This window comes from Pleuronectes platessa, chromosome 7 (assembly GCF_947347685.1).
Source record: "Pleuronectes platessa chromosome 7, fPlePla1.1, whole genome shotgun sequence".
Classification (NCBI taxonomy): Eukaryota; Metazoa; Chordata; class Actinopteri; order Pleuronectiformes; family Pleuronectidae; genus Pleuronectes; species Pleuronectes platessa.
In genome coordinates, this window is record NC_070632.1 from 21,223,075 (window position 1) to 21,243,013 (window position 19,939).

A 19,939-nucleotide genomic window follows, 5' to 3' on the forward strand; every position below is an offset into this window, starting at 1 on the left:
TAGGTGGGAGCAGGCTGACCTCACAGACTGGCAGCATTTAAACCAGTGAACTGCCTCCAAACGCGCTCGAAGGGGCGGGAGGACGAGTGCATTTTTCACCAATAAGGGCATCCTTTCATTCATAAAGTGGTGTGGGCAGTTTTTTTTCTCCGAAAGCGTGGGTTCGGAGGGTTTCATAATCCTGACTGAGACTGACAAACCTGTTCCGGCCACAGCCAATGGCAGCCTCCGGATGGGAGCTGCCGTAAGGCTCACCCAATCGCTGCTCGTCCCGGTCTCCCTTCATACAGAAAGTCGAAGGAACGGGGGATGCTCCGAGCTTGATTGACGTGTATATGTGCGAACCGGCGGGGCGGATCGGCCGGGAGGCGGCCAGTGGGGAGCAGAGGGGGCGGGGCGGAGCGCGAGGTGGGCGGTGCACTTTAAATTAGGCTAGACAAGTGCTGGGGGAGTGTGTGTGATGCTACAACCTCCTTACAAAGGGACTCTCTCTCACGTTGTGGCTGGGAAATTAGAGCACATTGACTAAAAAATTGAGGTCTCCACACACACTCTCACGCACCCACGCCGAGTCACCGCAGCCATGGAGTGGATGAACGCCGAGGAGACGCTCCGCAGGGCCGAGACGCCTCTCTTCTGGGTCGGCGCCTTCACCGTGGCCTCCCTGGCGCTGTGGCTGCTCTACAGGCTGCTCTCAGGCTTCAGGATCTGGGTCCTGGGGAATGGGCAGCTGCTCTCCCCGAAGCTGGGCAAATGGGCAGGTGAGTGGTGTCACAGCAGCTTCCCACGCCAACCGACACGGTCACGAAGTAGACAGGTGGACTCGACGGCGATTGAGCTCAAACTTCACACTGGCACAGAAAGGGCTGCGTTTCTGGTGCGTAAATGAGTGGTTTAATTCAAGGGGAGGCTGCTGTTGCGTAACAGGCGCGGGTAAACCGCTGTTTGACCAGATAATGCTCCTTATTAGCTCAATTGGATGGGTTTTTTCTTCTTCTTCTCTGGCGTCAAGCATTTTCACCGTCTGCTGCCAGGGGCTCCAATCAGAGGTTTCACCCACACTTGGAGAGGTAATGGGGGTGGGGGGATTGCCCCACATTGTTGAGCCAGGAGCCAAATTGCGCAGGCTATGCGCACTTTTCTAAGAGAGCTGTTTAATGTGTGTGAGCTCCTAACCGGCGCACTACTGAACCACATTGACCCATCCGCATAATGTAGGACAAACCCTCATGCTCAATTAAAACGTGACCTACATCCAGATCATTTTCTCTGCGTCCGACTTTTTTGACAAATGTGTCACTCTAGGTAGTTTTTCATACTTGTGTTGAATCACGTTTAGCGTCACTTTGTCTATCAATATATGCAGGTGCTGTTTTTGTCATGCTCTGTGCTTGTTTCGTCGGTGGATCAACCCTTCCTCCCAGTCACATTTACCTGTCCCAGTCCGTTTGCCCCACATATTGTGAGATGAGATTACCACGTCATTCATCGGATGTGACTCACTATAATGTACTTTTTCAACGTGCTTGGTAAAATATCCCAGAGGTGCCATTCAGATCTGAGTGAATATTCTTTTTGTTTAGCGACTAGTCTCATAGGAATCGCCCTGCCATGGTTTGACCAACTTCTCCGCTCTCCTATTTTGTGAAGACCGCTGCGTCTGGAGCCTCCTGCTGCGCAATTTGTCGAGCACTCCCCCTTTTGCATCGGGATAGGTTGATAAAATCTAACAAAAATAAATATGTATTTCTTTAATGAACAAAAAACAGGCGATCCGGACCAAATTAATCCTTGTTTTTTTTCTCAGAAGCCATTTAGTTTGTCTGCTCCGCATCGCGACGCACTTTGCCTTCAAATCGTCGTTTTTTAAAGGTGTGTGTGTGTGGGGGGGGGGGGGGGGGGGTTTAATTGATGCCCTGGATAAAACGCAAGGCGCAACTATAAGCTGGTCCCTGACTAACGTGCGTGTTTTATCAGTGATTGTGCTGGAATATGCGGAGGAATACCAATGCACACCGATGAGTCATGCACTTCCTCCTCACTTCGTCATCCATTGGTCATATATAAATTGTGACGTCCTCTCTCCCCCACAGCAACACACACTCTCTCTACCTGTATATCAGAGGGTTAACCTAACCCTAACCCTACACTTTTCATAAGCAAAACGACTCATGTCCTTGTTGTTTTAGCAGAATCAGATTGTGATGCAGCTTCTCTATTACATCAACTATAATGGATAAATATGAAATATTCTGTGCTACATTAGCGCTAAGCATTAGAGTGTTGAGGATCCTTTTAAAGCGGTAGCAGTTTTAAATACCCATTCTATAAAAATAATTCACATTGGACTGGTATCAAAGCTCCATGGAAACTGTTGCACAACTCTTCTGCACCATACAGATTTCTTTTTCTCTCAGGTACCTTTTTCATTAAGCTCACATGCCTCTCCCAGAAACCAGTTTTGGCCCCCTGGCCTGTCGGTCGAGTCCTTGATTCTTATTTCTATTCACAGCAGCTGGGGCCGTGTGTGTCAGGGTGAGGGAGGGTGCATGGAGGCCAGGGATGAGGTGTTCTCCTCAGCTGGTTGGACCAGATGTGCAGGTCTGGTCAGGTTGTTGGCAGTGGTGTGACTCTCTACGTAATCACTTGTGTCAAATCACGGTTTACCCGTCTCCACCTTTTTAATAGGAGGACAGAGGCACATGTTGCGACAAGTTCGACTCCCCATACCACTAAGACCAGCTTGTGGTGTTCTTTATTCCAATTCGCAATCATGTGAACATGAGTGAGAATAGTATTGTGCCATTAACACCTTCAAGACAGATTTTTTAAATTTTTTTTTATTTTGGAGGATTTTCATACATGTTCTTCCACTTCTGTCCTCATTCAACTCTTTTCCTGTGGGGATGTACAGTTTCGTATGTAAGCATGTACCAACATTTTTTGTATCTAGACTTGTAAGGGAATTTGTGATGAGTGTGAAAAAACCAAAGCTAACAAGAATTAAAGTCATGATACCTATAAGGTTCTTAGACAGACACTCTTTTTAGACACGTGCTGCCTGCAGGAGACGGCTTGTTTGTCCTGCTCAGGCAGGTTTGTGAGATATGCGGTTGGGGTCTTGTTAGTCCAGTAAAGGGATAAGAAACAACTTCCTTTTTTGGAAGGTTCAATTACATTTGTCGGTATTTGATGTATTTTCAATCTTGAGTTTGAGTAGAAATTTGAATGTCACATAACATGCAGCCATTGCTTGCACAGCAGAGGAGAGCAGAGCAGAGAAGGGATTTCTCTGGAGTTTCTCTGCCAGTGAATGGTCTTTCCCTGGTTGGGACACCTAGTGGCACAACAGGGGCACTACAGCATGAGTCAAGGTGGCTTCCCCAGCCTCTCTTCAGCAGTGTGCGCGCACATCATCTCTTCTTCTTCCAGCCCAATATATATCTGCAGCTCAGTTTTTTGTCATTATGCCCTGAGCAGAGAAATGGCAGTTCCCTGGATCATGATGAATTTTTTTGGGTGCAGATTTTGGTAAAGAGAATAATTGATGCATCTGTGAGCCACAAACTGGCTTGTGAAGATATTCAACCATTGAATAAACATTTAAAGTCTTATCCCAATATTTCACAGTATCACTTTGCAGCACTTTTCTGATGAAGGGCTCAATATCCCTGCTTTTATTTCCAGTGGATCAGCTTTTCACTCTGTAGTGTAGTGCTTAGTTTTCTCCTCACAGCTCTGCTCCCTCCTCAACTCTTAGCCCCCAGCTCTCTCTGTCTCTCTGTGTGTGTCCAGCAATAAACATTTTTGGTTTGCAAATTTATAAATACAAGATGGAGGTTACAGGGCAACGCTGATTATTACAGAGAATAACTGTCCATGTGATTTTATGAATAGGGATTAGGCTTCATTCATGGTAAGGAAAATGCACACGTGTGTCTCCACTTGTTCATCCTTGTGAATGTGCTTCCCCCTAGTGCTTTGTGTGTGTGGGCGGAGAGAGAGAGAGAGAGAACACTGCTGGTCATGTGATGAACACGCTCTGTGACACGTGCCAGATGCTGGGATGCTGGGTTAAAAAAAAGAGCGCTCTCTGCATCTCCCTCATTTAAAGCTCCTCTTAACCCTCCCACTCTCACTCCATCTTACCATCCAGCCTGTGTTGTTTGTTTACCGATACTGCATCATGCAGTCTTTAAAAATGGTTTTTCACGAGCAAGTTCAATTTTTTTCTACATTTATCTATATTTTTTTATCTCACCTCTTTGTCTCACAAACGAATCCCTCCATCCATTAAATTAATAATTTCCATGAAATGATATCAGTGATGACCACTACTGATATTATTTTGAATTGTGAATATACACAGTAGAAGTTTGAATTGTAATTATGCTATTTATCAAGAAAAGAGAAAAAAACATTCACTCATTTTGTTATGTGACTTTAAAATCATTACACAGGTTTTTCTGGCCACAGCTGAGATTATCATGAACGATTTATATCGAGTAACTTGGTCATTATTTTTTAGTGCTTTTTTTTTTCAAAGCAAAGCAACGCATTAGTTAAATGGGCATGGGCTGCATCAAACAATAATGCGCATTATATTTAAGTCCTTCAATTGTTTTCTTGTGAAGGTTGATGTATAAAATATTCCTCTAACTACTTGTGAATCCCACAACGGACTAAAGCCACACTTATTGTCAATGAAATAACTTCTTAGGATTTCAGAGGTTGAGACAAAGAACCTTTTCGATATTGAACACTGGTTCAAAGAGTTTTATGATTATCAAAATAGTTGTTAGCCTAACTGAATAATCTTATCAGTAGAAATAGGCATTTAGACGCTTGAACTAGGAATTTGGAATTTTAAGTGATTTTTAGTGTGAGATATTAGAGCAACTCCTAATCCCAGTTAGCAGAAAGCTGCTTTGTTCTTGTGAATCTGGATTTCTGTATGTCGACGCCTCCAGCAGAAGAATGTAGTCATGTTGTGGTCTCATCTGTAAAACCACAAACATTCGTAACTTACAAATAACGGGCATTTCAAATGGTATCGAAACAAAAGTGGCCTAAGAGGTTTTCGATTGGGGGGGGAAGAGGTTTTTGATACTGACAGTTTTGGTCAACGTTATGAATCCTGGCTGACCTTTTGATTTTGACAGATAAAATATGTTCAGACGAGGTATCAGCCTCATAACAATCACATGTACAATGTGCATTTGTTTGCAATGGGACAAAATTTCAGTTTTATCCACCTGAGGAACTAGGTACTAGTTATTTTTTAAAGTATAATTTCCTTTCTAGAGAATCAACCAGTTTGAAGTTATTTTCTAAGATGCAGGGAGGTACGTGATGCAACATGCATTTTTCTGTCATGCATCGTGCTGTTCATGGATGTTGTCACCAGAAAAATTACGGCAGGTGATCTCACTGATAAACATCCTCCAGCCGGAGACGACTGACAGACTAATGAAGTGAAGGCAGCTGCTGCAGGCTTTGTCTTGAGCTGAGAACCTCCACAACCGTACAGTCTGTTCTCAACAATGGCACACAAGGCCAAACAGAGAAGTTTGTTCCCTGCCCAAGAATCACCTTGTCTCAGTGCAAGTAGTTGTGAAGAAGGAAACTATTGATTTTTGAACAAGGCATGTGGGAGGGAGGGAGGGAGACTATTTTTGCTCTGTACCCAAATATAGATGCCGGTTCTATCTTGAGCACCACTGAAGTACATGTTCTCCTTTTTTTTTCTGTCTCTCACCCTCCCTCCCTTCAGTTCTCCCTCTCCCCCAGGCCGATCAAGCTTTTATTTTTGTAGACTTTTATATTACCCATGTGACTTTTTATCCCCTGCTATTTAAAGCTGTGTGTGTATGTGTGTTTGAATATAGAAGGTGGGCGGTTTGAGAATGGTGTGTGTTTGGGTGAGTGAAGGGGGGGGGGGGGGGGGGCTGGATGTCTTTCGATCTTCTGCTGCATCCCTCCCTCCCTCCTATCTTTTTCCTCTTTCTTGCTCTCTCACTGAGGCGGGAGGGGCTGCTGCACGTTGATAGGCGAGTTTGGGGTGCGACAGATTACATAACAGTACGTAACGAGCGCAGGGCATACAAGGACCGCAGTCTCTCCTCACTGAGAATCTTAATTGGGGATTTTGGTGGTGGTGGGGAGGGCAGAGAGGGGAGGGTTTTGTATTTTGTCTGTGTGCATCCTCATTTCAGCACTGTCTTGCAGTCTCTTTGCATAGGAAGTGGTATTTTCCAAAAATCTTCATCCCCCCTGTGTGAAACAGAAGATCATTATAAACCTCTATAAACTAAGTAGTAGATGTGGCTGGTTTCCTCGTGTGCGCATCTTTTTATATTGACAAGAAAAAATTGGTGAATGAATAGAGATCTGAATCTTCATATTCATTAAAAATGATCTTTATAATGAGCTTTTCAATGAAGTACCAAAACAGAATTCCATCAACTTGTGTTGTGTGGGCATTGATATATGATTCAGATTCTTCTGATGCTTTCCAGGATGAACTATAATCAAAGATTTGTCACAAGTATCAGCAGATGTCTGATCATCCTTTTCTTTTTCCAATGCTCATTACATCAGTTTGCAGTACTGGTATGGGGGGTGTTAAGGTGGATGGGTGAGGATGCAGCAGCATCCTGGTCCTTGTCGTCGTGGTGATTGTGTGATGGCTGTGGTGGGGGATCTTGTTGGTATTCAGGTGCTGCGGCAGGCAGGCAGCTCCCAGACGAGGCAGAGCTGGCGCGCTGCTATTTTTACTCCTCCTGCTGCTTTTTTTAGACGCTCGGAATATAGTGAGCAGGAAGCAGCAGGGGCTGCTCCACTGCTGAGGGGAGGAGAGGGGAGGGGGACAGAAAAGGCTGGGGGATGTCAATACCTCTGGACGTGATGTGCAGCACCGAAGCACACTGGAGGAGCTGTAGTGCAAACGCGCCCCCGTCAGGGCGCTCGGAGAGTCAGCAGGGAACCATGTTCTCTATCTCAGCTCCGGAGCGTCAGTGCTGCGGTAATGAATGAGAGGCAGTGGAGCTCACATCCCCTCTGACAGTACACATGTTTGTACTTCTATCTTAGTGAGGACAATTCTTGACAACACATAACCTAAACCCCTTTATCACAACATAACAATCCAAATGAAATGCCTAAACCTAATTCTAACCCTAAAACAAAGTCCTAACCCTCAAAAAGCCTGAAGGTGAGGATTGGTCAAAATGTCCTCTTTCCAAAAATGGCCTCACTCTGTAGGGCCTATGATTCTAAAAGTAGAGGAACACGCACATTCATGGATCCACACATTCCAAATCCATCCATTACTTTTTTCTTTCTTTTGCACACTCTCATACGTGGGTTCCCCATCAACACACATTCACCTCTTTTGTGGCCAGTGCATGCCTGAGTCTTCTCTGAGCGTCATAGCTCTACTTTTAGTCACGTGCTTGCTTGCGTAGGTCTCTTTTTGTTAATCTGCATTTGTGTCCTAGATGTAACGTGTTACTCACGTGAAAGTCCTAATATGTGTGTGATATTGGAGGGTTTATTCTGCTTGTACACGAGTGAAAGAGTTACATAGGTGACTTGTTTCCCCTCATTTAAATTTGCAGTTGTATAAAAGTTCATAATTGAAGGGTTTCCAACAACTGGCATCAAATCGCGTCCTGTTGTACTGTAGGTGTGGCTGATCATGATTTGTAAGTCTTTCTCCCATAAATCCATAAATTATTTGGGTGACAGGCCTTTAGAACATCCCAGAATACTCCATGTTCTTGTATTTGTTTCACTAACGATGGATGTTGGCAACTCAAAAGCAAAACGCCTCTAACTCCAAAAGAACTCTGTGTCCTCATCCCACTGTACTCGGTCCTCCTGCCCCTAAACACACACTTCACTCCACGTTTATTGAGAAAATCGCACTATTATATAATGGGTGGGAGGAGTGTAGTCCTTCATAGGAAGAGGATTGGGGTGATGGGGTATAAGTCCTGGGGAGGTTTTGGCTGTGGGGGACACAGTGGAAACGTATATGTCCTCAAAGAAGTGGCGATAAAAAGTTCTCTGTTTATTCCTCTCCCCCCCCCTTTCCATCCACCTCCTTATGTTTCTCTCAAGTAAACGGTCGGATTATTTGCGAACTGTCTCCACTCCATCTTTCCTCCCACTCCCACACATCCAACCGACAAAGTCTCACTTTCGCTATTCCACTTTCACACTGTTTAACACCTTTCACTTTAATTCCTTTAATTTTACTCTTTTAATTCCATTGCACTGGTTTAGGTCATCTAGTTCATATTTTCAGTTGACAGCTCTGTTACACAAATATCTGTATTGAATCATTTGAAAGAGCAGAGTTGGAAAATGTTTTTTTTCCCACTTGAAATTCACCTTTGACTAATGAGAAGATTTAAGCCATCACCTGTTTTGGAAGAATTTACGAGCTTATGATGCAGAGGAGAGTGACACTTCATTTGCTTTCCACTATTCTGAAAATACACAGCCTGACTGGTTTCACTCAGAAAAGCATTTAACTGTCATGCTGTAGTTTAAAAGGTTGTGGACTGCATGCGTTTCAAGCATACAGGACATTCTTGCACATTCCCCCCTGATGTGGAAGTTCAGTGATGCTGCATGCATTTCGCCAGACAACACATTCTTACACGCAGGTGCAGCTATCAACCTGAACATCAGTCATGCAGGCCAGAGAGACTAGCATTCCAACTGCATGCCTTTTCTTTTGCGTATATATTAACTGAATGGAATGTGTTGAGTGCGCTGTCGTTCATTGTGCTTGCAAAATCAGTTTCCCCGTGTATTCAAATCGGGATCTTGACCCGCACCTATTTGCCATCTCATTTCTAATCGACAACAATTGTGCAGGCCCTTTTAAATTAGTGACATCAGATACATCAAAGCGCATGCCTGTTCGTTGTCATAAAAAAAGAAGCCCGTCCATATTGTTGCATTGTCTTTGCGGTCTCCCACTATCGAATAATAACCAGGCGTTACTCCATATGATGCAGAGTAGTGTTAACGGGGCAGTGAAATATAGCAAGTGATAGAAAAGCTCCAAAAAAGTTTGTGTAAAGGACAGATAAAAAAAACAAAATGAAATCAGAAGAAAATCCAGCTCATAACCGAAAAGAATAGTGATGTAAATTCTAATAAAGAAAACGGTGGGGCTCATTTTTTGATAATAGTGCAGCTCTACACACATTCACTTCTCTTCACTTAGTTTTACTCCTTCACCTTAAACCCTCATGATTTATCTTTTTTACAGTTTCTGACAAACTGCCATGTTCGGCTCAAATGACTGTTTGTTTGTTTGTTTGTTTGTTTGTTTGTTTTTACTGAGCTCGGTACATCCATTGTTTGTTATCATGCAACATAACATATGAAACAATCTGAGGCTCAACTTTTTTTTTTTATCCTGAGGACTGTTGAGGAATTTCTGACCATCCTCGCACATTCCCTCTGTACACCATTAGGAGAATAGAGCCTGTCTAATTCCACACATTCTCCCTTCTCTCTACCCAAGGTCAGGTTCTAGGTAAAGGGCCAACTAGCAGTGCATTGTAGTGTACATTGATGGACTTTCAAATCTAATTCACATGCCCCAGACAGAGAGGTACCAACTGTAACTCTTTCCTAAGTTTACACCGGTGGCAAGACGTTAGGACACAGTGTGATTTAGGAATGCATACTTTAGGCTTAATTATCCAATGGGATGCGAACACCTTCATGTGACAGAGATTCTAGACATTCATGTATGATGTGCTGTTAGAATGGGTGACGCAAGTAGAGGGAGATATACTGGGATGCTGTGGGAGACATCTTCACACTTGGAGGGGGTGATAATTGCTCGTGTTACTCTGTTCGCGTTTGTATATTGTATGAGAGTTCTCCTTTCACCAGCATCAAGAAAACTTCCATAACAAGGACAATTTATTTTGTACTCTTAAACATAATTTAGATGAATGAATGAATTTGAGAAACATTAGGTTTTCACCTGTATTTAGCCAAAATAGCATGTGTGATTTAGATGAAGCTTATTATTCATTTCATAAAGAACTGGCTTTATGAGGAAGTAGTTGCTGTTTCACCCACCCAGCCATTTTACTTTGCAGTGAACGCAGCCTCCTCATCCTCCGTCTGCCCCCACCTGCATTAGCAGAGAGCCTCACTTGGTACAGCCTGCGCCCATTGAGGCTTTTCTGCCACGGAGTCTTTCATTCTTAACACGGGGGAGGTTTAAAAATAACAGGGATTCTGCTCTCTCTTTTTATTTTTTCTGCTTTTGACTTTGTGCAACACTCTGTTTCTCTCTCTCTCTCTCTCTCTTTTGCACTTCCCTTCTCTCATTCACTCACTTGCCCCCCCCCCACCCCTTCATCCCCACTGCCATCTCTATTCTATCTGTTTCTCCTTTACTCGTTCTCTCGCTTTGCTCCAGTTCTATTTTTAGCCACCCCCAGGATCCCTCCTCATCCCCTCGTCTCCCCCCCTACCCTGCCTACCCCACCTCACCCTACTCCTCCCGCTCCATGTTCGTCATCGCTCCCTCCTCTCTGCATCCCCTCTCTCATCTCTTTTTTTTTTCCTGCTCTCCAGCTCTTTGTCAGAAAATGTCCTCTACCTCTATTAATCTTTCATCAAGCCTTTGCTAATAATATATTCATGATGCATAGCCATCCGTGTGTATGCTTGTACATTCATGTGTGCCCCCCTCTCACCACCACCACCACCACCTTTTTTTTGTCTTGTGTCTGTCGCTCTACCTCTCTTGTTCTTCTTTCTTGCACCCTCCATCTCTCACCAACCTCCCCCATTCTTCCGTCAGTCAAGCAGGGGTTGATGGGCAGTGAAGGTTTTAAAAATAGCCCCTGCTTTGCTTGACAAGGTGAGGAGAACTCTGAACACAAGACGAACATCAGTTCCTCTCCTTCTCCCCTTGCTGCTTCCTCTTTCTCGCTGCTTCTAAGAATTCTTTCCTCTTCTTTTACCAAAGTGTTGCGTTCTCTGTTTAGCCACCATTGTCTTTTCTCCATCTAAACTATAAAAACATGTCCGAATACTAAACTGTTAAGCGATTTGATGCGGCATTAATTTGCAAGAAACCCTAATATAATACCTCACCAGCTGCTCCTGTTGAGGTATCAGTGGTTGTGGGCGGCTTTCTGATTCCTATACTTTCTTCTGTCTTCATTCTGCTGTTATCTACATCACCTCATCTATTCTCCACCTCTATCTCATTTCTCTCTGTTGACTTTGTGAATCAGCCTTTGTGATTTCTCTCCTATCGGCACCATCTTGGGTTGTATTATATGTATCTCTGCTGTGAAATCAAACCGCACTTTGAGAATGAACACCCCTGTAGGCACCTCGTTCAAAAGAAAAACGTAATTTGACTGATCAAACGGTGGTCATTATTCAGAGGTTACTCGGCTCCATCAGAGCCTTTGCCAACAAGCAGGAGAATAGTATGCGGGGTGTGTCCTTTGCTTAACTTCATAACAATGATAACTGAAAGTGGACCAACCTGAAGCGTATGTGCGTCATAAGCCTCAGAACAAAGAGGTGCAGATTTTTGTGCGTTTTTATGTGCGACTGGTACAGGCTGAGATTTGTGTGTTTTATCTGTGACTGACATAATGGATACCTTGCATACATTATCATGTCTTTTATAATGAGTCAGACTAGGACAACTCGCTGAGCTCTTATGTAGAATTGGTAAACTGAAGATAAAAACTCAAAATCAAACAATAGTTTACATTTTTCATAAATCTGCAATGAATATGAGGAATTTTGAGCTTTTTCTTAACTTTTGGAAGATCTAATCATTAGGTAAACAAGATTTTGATATGGAACCAATACTGACCATTTTTTTTAAACTTTTCTTTCTCAATAGTTGTGACGGGAGCCACGGATGGAATTGGGAAATCCTATGCGGAGGAGGTGAGGCTCATTGACCCTTATTTATTTAATTTCTTTCACGGGAAAGCGGTGACTCATGCACACACACAGTGTTCACTTATAGGCCACGGTAGGGGAGAGCCCTTACAGGTGGTGAGAGAGAGTCCTCACATATGCACACACTTCAACACAGGCTCATACAGAGGTAACAAGCTCACGTTGAATAGGGGCTACCCTGCCACGTGTTGGGCTCACAGTGTGTTGCTGTTGGTGCTACCTCTTGCCACGCAATGGCAGGCCTCCATTACACAATGCAAAGTTTAAAATTTGTTTGCAGAAACACACCCGTTCAATGTTGGTATACCCAAAGATCAACCCGGCTGAGCTGAAGATCTCGTGTTGAATCAGCTACGTCACGGTCAAAACATGGCCAGAATGGGGTGAAAACTCACAAAGTCAACTCCTACACTTGAGCGAGTGGGCACAAGAAAAAAATTAGTTTTACCTGCTAATCATGTTCATGTGATGTGTGTGTGTATATATTTAATTTACCCTTTCTTCCGTCCTAGCTGGCTCGCCGTGGATTCGCCATGATGTTGATCAGTCGCTCTCAGGACAAGCTGGATGACGTGGCCAGGTCACTTGGTAAGTGATTATGTGTGTGTGTGTGTGTTTGTCTTCCCAACATCATGGAAAACTATTCTGGCTGAGAGCACAGTAAAGGGCTGATGAGGATGCATGATGGGCGGGCAGTGACGTGCAACCTCCTACCCAATCAGCTACAGGGTTTCCAAGGCCATGATAAAGGGGCGTATCTTCAAAACAAGTTAGAATTTAGTCACTCGAGCAGAAAAATATGTTCACAGAATCTGTTGTTTTGTGAGTAGTCTCATTTCCCTCTAAATCCTCAGGCTTAGTGTTTCACTCACTCACTGATTATAAGGACAGATGCATTATCTGGCCATATTTAGGAAACTGAGATATTTGTTAAAAAAGCATCAGACTTCCACACAAACCGAAGCATCACATAGGAAATAAGTGTGAAAAAATATCAACTTTTTTTTCCATCTCTTCTTTGCTGGCAAGACTCCAGATTCACACAGAGACTGAATAGTGACTGCCCCCCAGTCACCTTGTTTAAATAGTGCCCTCTCCCCGACACGCTCTCCCTCCATCTGTCTCTGATGTCCCCCACAGAGCAATTTCCCCTGTCGTGCCTCAAGTCCACAGAGGGGGCTGATGGGTTCAGTCACGAGCAGGTTGCGGCGTGCCAAACTCCGGCACTCCTCCCTCACGATTAGTCTGACAAAGCCATCCCTCCTTGGCACGTAGCTGGGCAACCGATAGTGTTTTTTCCTGTCTCTTTTGCAAACGTCTCAATTTTGACTTGTGATCACACCTAACTGGCAACCCCACAATACTGTACTTTTCCAATGTGGCAGCCTGAGCCCTTAACATCTGCTGCTTATTTGTCATTAAGTTGCTTTTATCGTTTTCTTTGACATGCACTAACAGTGGTGTGATGACTTAAAAAACCAGCTGAAGCGGATGTACTGTAGATTTCAGTTACATCTTTTTTTTTATTTTAAGTCATCCCATTTAGGTCCAATCTTTTATTTTAGTTTTTTCTTTATCAGGTATCCCCACTGACTCCATCACATGGAGACAGACACACTCCTGATCTCTGCTGAGGCAAATCCCAGCAAATATCCTCTTATAGCTCCCTCTGCCACCTATCAGCCAAACAAGTCTTTGGACAATAAATTCTAATTGCAGCAGAACGTCAAACACGATGAGGGAGGGAGGGAGGCAGTGGGAGATGGTTTCTGGGCTGGTTTGTTGGTACGCAGCGCCCCCTTCAGTCCGTATCTGGTTTCAGACCCTGGGCCTTATTCATTTGAAAGGATCCAGGTTTTTTAAACCCTCTGTTGTTGGGTTAGGGTTTTGTGAGTGTGTTCTGCAAGGGCATGACCGCTCATGACGGATCTTAATCATGAATCTATCTGATCGTTTCCAACTCTTAAAGTATGACCTTTCTTACACTTTAAAACACTTTTTGGGTCATTGTCAGTGTTAACGTGTTGTTTTCTCCTTTTCATAGAGGAGCAGTTTAAAATAGAGACCCGGACCATTGCTGTTGACTTTGGCAAATCGGACATCTACTCCAAGATCGAGGTGGGGCTGGCTGGACTTGAGATCGGTGTACTTGGTAAGAGAGGTTTTAATTTAGTTTTTTTCTTGCAGAATTCATTTTTCTAAAATATGTATGATGCAAGGAGTTGGAACATTCATCCTTTCTGTCCATATTTCAAGTCAAGTTTGGTTTTCCATCTAGTCTCCAGATTAGTAAACTGTGTATATGGAGACTTGTAATGTAATGATCAAAGGTAAAGCAGCAAGATCTATGACAAGCAATGGACTTTTGCCACTTATTTACAGTGTGTATATAGGTTGAGTCAGACACATTGAGTTTGCTGCAGGAGATGAAGAGATCTTTCTTTTACTGAGTTTTACTGTACAGTAGACATGACTTGTGTTATTCAAATGATCAACACTAATTCAATAAAAGTAGCCTATCTTTTTAACTCCATCAGCAAAACTGGGCGATATTGACTTATTGTAGACTGAGTTCATGTTTAATATCTGATTGGATTCTCATGACATTTTTGCAAAGGTGACACATTAACAGAACAAGAAGGCTGATTTTGTCTTTCTTTAAAAAATAAATCTGCTTTGTGTTAAACAAGATTTAAAGAAATAAGTGGACGTGCATCACAATAAATTGAATCCGCTGTTGGTGTGTGGTTTACATGTAACGATTGGAGCTCACGCTGTACTTTTTAGTTGAGCATTTAAGGAACTCTTTGTCCTTTTTTTTTTATGCCAATTGTGCTCTGCTGGTTGTAAGGTGTGGCTGTGTCTAGTGTGGCGTAAAAAGCATTTTATGAATCATTTGCTTTTGCTGCCATCCTGTGGTGAAACTTTAAGCTGGTTTGAGTTAGCCAGCTCAAGTTTATAAAAATATTATAATAATAATAATTACTATTTTTAACCCACCTTTGTTTTCGACAGTCAACAATGTTGGTGTGTCTTACTCCTACCCTGAGTACTACCTCAACATTCCTGATCTGGACAACGTGAGTTTTTTAAATAATTTTTTACAAATTGTCAATTTTGCCGTTGTAAATTCAGTTTGCTGCTAGTTTTCTATTATTTGAAGGAAAAAAGCATTAGAATTATTTTTTAAAAGCGTTTCTTTAACTCCTGCTCACTACTTTTGTAGTGGGCAGTCTTTATCTTGTGTATTTTACCGACGTCTGCTACTTGTCGAATATCTCTGTTGATGTGACATGCGCTTATATGCGAGTGTGTAGCTGACCGGTGCTTTCTTTGTTTCAGTTCATCACATATATGATCAATGTCAACATAACCTCAGTGTGCCAGGTAAGTTTGCCTCAGTACTGAATGACTTTTTCTCTTCAGAGTAAGCGTTCCACACACACTCTGTGGGATTAAAGATCTGTGGCTGTTTCTTTACTCACTTTCCCAATTTTTTGTTCCTCTCCTCCTCTTCTTATCTTTCTACCATGGTACCTGCAGTGTCTCAGTTGTTCCCAAAGCAACAGTGGTCTACACCAACGCTGTCTGTGCTCGCCACCCACGCAACCCGCTCTCCCTCTGTCTCTCCCTCTCTCTACCTCCTACTTTTGTATATTTAATTTTGTATAAGTCTTCCCAGTCCCCATGTTGTTTTCGTGTGATGCTTGACATTAACTGAGCTTGTCTTGTTGTGGTTCTTGCAGATGACCCGTTTGGTGCTGCCCAGAATGGCTGAGAGGTGAGTGAAATGATGGGCTTCCATGTTTTGCGACATGACTGCAGTAAGATACCAGTTTAGTAATTGAGGGATTTCGTTATTTAATAGACCTTTTTTTATTGTTTTTGAAACAAACTATGTGTGAGACAAGTGTTTTTTTTATAGACACTACTCTTTTAGCGAGGAGGGGTACAAGAAAATCTCCCTGAGCCTTTTCCATCACTGCATCTCTCTTTCCCTCTCCTCCTTTGTTCGCAATGCTGACAAGCTTTCAATTCACACAAAGTGCTCTTCCCACCCAATTGGCTGTTCTGTTCCCATGTGACTCATTCTGGCCAATAGCAGAGCAGGCACATTTGGTGCCGTGTGAGTCTGAAGCGTCGCTCCACTACATCACTGCAGCAACAGGCTGCCATGGCAACGCACACGGCCACTACCACACTATTAATGTGTGTGTGAGAGTGTGTTGAGAATATTACTTTGTGTGTATTTGTCAGCGGCCTAAATGTGTTAAGACACAGGGTACTTACAGGTATGGGAAATATGTGGATTTAAGGAGGAAATAAGGATTTAAAAACGCATGATAAAATACATTTTAAACTGCTGGCAGCACTGCTCCATGTCTTGTTGGAAGCCCTTTGATGGAGATTTGTGCTGTAGCAGCAGCATTGACAAAGATGATTCCATCAAACGTGATAGCTCCAGAGTCAGAGAGTTGGATGAAGTCACTGTGGATTGTAAATGCCACACCTCTTTATGCTGTGTTTGCATTACAGGCAGCAAAGCAGCTGCTAAATCTACCTTGTGTTTTTGTCAGGTCCAAAGGTATTATCCTCAACATCTCCTCTGCCAGTGGCATGTATCCTCTCCCTCTGCTCACTGTCTACTCTTCCTCAAAGGTTTGTGAAAAGTCTCCAGCACATGATTACTTTGTAAAGATAATTTTATTGTACGATAGTGGTTAGCATCTGCTTGTTTCCTTACGACAATGCAGCATTTATTTTGGAGGGGAATGATAACAGACTGTTTTTTATGGACCAACATGTTAAATTTGATTCTTTCCTCTTTCTCCCCGTGTGCAGGCCTTTGTGGACTTTTTCTCTCGTGGCCTTCAGGAGGAGTACAGACGTCAGGGCATCATCATTCAGGTGTGTGGAAGTTTTGTCTGATGGAATTGCGCCCTCTCCTAAAACACACATTGGAAAGTGCCAAACTTTTCCACCCTCACTGCTTAACGTTGGATTGTTTCTGACTTGACATAAATGGCAAATGTTATGGAATCTGTTCCTGATGCTTTCTTCTCAGCCACTCTTGCCAGAGGGCAAATGGAATAAATGCATGTCCATGAATGACGGGTCTGATATACCATTTAAGCCCTTTCTTGTCAGCAGAGGCAATGTTTGAAGATATGCTTTTCCACATCAGGCTTGTTCTGTTTTTAGCACTCTGCACAGTTCACTCAGGTGCCACCTGGTGGTTGCTGTGTGTACAACAGGTTCACCTCAGCAAACCCTGAGTGTAGTTTCACCTGATGAACCCAGTCCCCAGAGCAGTCTACAGCAAAGATCTAATGTGTATTGACAAAGTGCATCTTCCATTCAACACACGAGACGTTATACTTACGGGAGGAAGGAGCCAGGAATCTTCATGCTGTTGAAGCTAATTTCATATGTTCATATGTTTTGTCTTACTGCAGAGTGTGCTGCCCTTCTTTGTGGCCACAAAGATGACTCGTATCAAGAAGCCCACCCTGGACAAGCCCACCCCTGAGCGCTATGTAGCAGCTGAGCTCGCCACTGTGGGTCTTCAGAGTCAGACCAACGGCTACTTCCCCCATGCAGTCATGGTGAGAAGTGGAATTCATAAAATACTGAATCTATCAGGAGATTTGATGTAATAGTTTTAGTTATACATGTATTTTTTTTATGGTAATTGTGAGATTGATTGGGCGAGTAACACAGTTTTCATCACTATTGAAACAAACTCTCCCCATGGCATCAGACATTTGTTCACCTGATAAATTTGATGAATGAATTATTATTTACACCTTCTCTGCTGAAACCATGTTTAGTAGGTGTAACTAAATTAAACATACTTTTGACAAAATGTACTTTTTCAAGAAGTCTCTTTTTCAGCATTTTTGTTTAAATAATAGAGCAGCAATTCAAAATTTGTAAATGATTACAAACAAATGTATTTCATTTTTTTTTCTTTTCTTGCAGGGCTGGGTGACCACCAAGATTGTGCCAATAAGCATTGTTATCTTCCTGGGGGCCAGTATGAACCGTCTGCAGCGTTCCGGATACCTGCACAGGAGGAAGCTGCGGGAGCAGAGAAACGGAAATGATTTAAAAAAGATTGAATAGGAAGATGTCTGACGATACTGCCATCGGCCAAAACTGTTATGACCGTGTGCAGTATTTAGCGAAGAGAGATATCATCCATGTGCGATTGATCCTTCAGGGTTACCCGATATTTCACTGTTGTGCCTTTTATCAATTATGCACATCAGAGCTTATGTATGACTTAATGTTGAAAACGCTATTATGCCCTGATTTGTCTGGACAGAAATAGCCAAGGTTGACAAGAATCTAAATAATGACTGTGCTGCTCTTGGAAAATGACATTCATATTTTTTTGTCATTGACACTGATTGTGAAATTTATACAAACAAAATGTGTTAACCCTGCTGTTGTAAGCAGTGGAAAATGGTGGTGGGCATCTCTTGATATAAATTTGTATATTATTTATTATATCTTTGTATGAACACACAAGATAAACTGAGACTTTTTCCTATGATTTAGTGTTTAGCCTAGTCCAGTTTACAAATCAGTGAACCATTTAAAGATGGCCATTTCCACTTTTTATCATGTCGATTAACTTGTGGCCTTGAGCTGTAATCATCAAATCTTTCTTCTTTTTTTTCTATGATATTCCATGTTTACAGTATATTTAAAATGATGTTTTATGATTGGTTGCTGCACTAATGTATCATGTGTTCTAAACCAAAGTTTTTCCTAGTTTTCCCACATTTTTGCCTGAAACACAAGTGCCTTTTTCCTACTGATATTGATGCTGGAAATGGTCAGATTCACTGAGCAGGTATTGAGAAGTTAAGATGTACTGTAAACGGTTGCATTTCAACTGCTGCTTCTCCTATGCAAACTACAAAGTTACTCAAATCAGGCTTGTTAGATTAAAAGCCACCGAACTAAGGCCACCCAACCTCTGTTCATTTATTTTGAAAAGAGTGTTTTTTAAGGGGATTTCCCATGGATGGAGATAGATGGTTGTAAATCAATGTAGCAAATACCTATTCAGATGAAGACAGAACATATACACTTGTGCATTTTACATAGTTTTACACTCCAACTGGTTTACATACACCTTTGCTGGAGAATTGCACCTCTTTACAGTAGGTGCACAGTTGAATAGCCCATGTGACTTGACCTGACAAGTGCTGCATCTTGACAGCCTCGTCAATCATTCTCTTTTTGTAAAGAGTCTTAATATGGTTGTTTATGTAGAATCTGAATTCATGTGTAAAATTCAGTTTCATTTACCCTGCTGATGGCAACTTGTGTTTCCTACTATTTGTTAATAAAAGTTTTGGCACATAAAAATGCTGTCTTGCATAATTTTTTTTAATTTGTACTGGCAGGATAAAATGTCATCTTTGAAGACCTTTGTGCAAAAGCCTGACACTAATGTACTCAAAAGATGCTGTTCTTTAATCCTTTAATTAGGCTAGCCTGAGAGGAAACTTTTTAAATTCCAATAAAGTTAGAATAAATCGGAAATAGTTTATTGATCCCAGGGGGAAATTGTGTTTGTTGAAATAGCTCCAGGCAAGATTAGAAACATAAGCTTATAAAGATTTACAAAATCTGTTAAATGAAATATATGCCTTCTGTACATTGAGTATTTAGTATAAGCATGGATGTCAGATATTGCTGGCATTGTAATGTAACATAAATGTAAGGTACTGAATCAACATAACAGTTTTTTTCTGTTATGCCAATTTCTTAACTCATGTTTTTGCAAAAAATAAAAAGATGTCAGGCCTGCATGCGGTATTTACCTACATAGTGTTGGGGAAAAAACTTAAAAGCCAGAACCACAAGTGGAACCAATTCTGTCAACCGTTATTTCAAACACTTTGTTCAGATAAAATCTGTATGTTTGAGACCGGTACCACAT

General features: G+C 42.3%; 1 protein-coding gene across 2 annotated transcripts; it reads left to right on the forward strand.

Annotated features, from left to right (window-relative positions):
* Window positions 1-450: 450 nt before the first annotated feature.
* On the forward strand, window positions 451-19,362 carry hsd17b12a (hydroxysteroid (17-beta) dehydrogenase 12a). 2 transcript variants are annotated; one of them, XM_053426527.1, is made up of 11 exons: window positions 451-761; window positions 11,918-11,964; window positions 12,492-12,567; window positions 14,024-14,131; window positions 14,995-15,059; window positions 15,322-15,366; window positions 15,726-15,760; window positions 16,557-16,638; window positions 16,822-16,887; window positions 17,436-17,585; window positions 17,962-19,362. In XM_053426527.1, the coding sequence occupies exons 1-11, from the start codon at window positions 584-586 to the stop codon at window positions 18,103-18,105; spliced, it is 996 nt and encodes a 331-aa protein (XP_053282502.1). In that variant the 5' UTR covers window positions 451-583; the 3' UTR covers window positions 18,106-19,362. The 2 variants fall into 2 exon arrangements, with proteins under 2 accessions (XP_053282502.1, XP_053282503.1); XM_053426528.1 differs by lacking the exon at window positions 451-761 and adding an exon at window positions 2,721-2,922.
* The last annotated feature ends 577 nt before the right edge of the window (window positions 19,363-19,939 follow it).

What these genes read in the sequence shown, in the direction of transcription:
- hsd17b12a (XM_053426527.1), top strand. Translation starts at nt 584, where the DNA reads ATGGAGTGGATGAACGCCGAGGAGACGCTCCGCAGGGCCGAGACGCCT. An exon ending in ACTTGAGATCGGTGTACTTG is followed by an intron (nt 14,132 to 14,994) that starts GTAAGAGAGGTT and finishes TGTTTTCGACAG; the next exon opens with TCAACAATGTTGGTGTGTCT. An exon ending in ACATAACCTCAGTGTGCCAG is followed by an intron (nt 15,367 to 15,725) that starts GTAAGTTTGCCT and finishes TGGTTCTTGCAG; the next exon opens with ATGACCCGTTTGGTGCTGCC.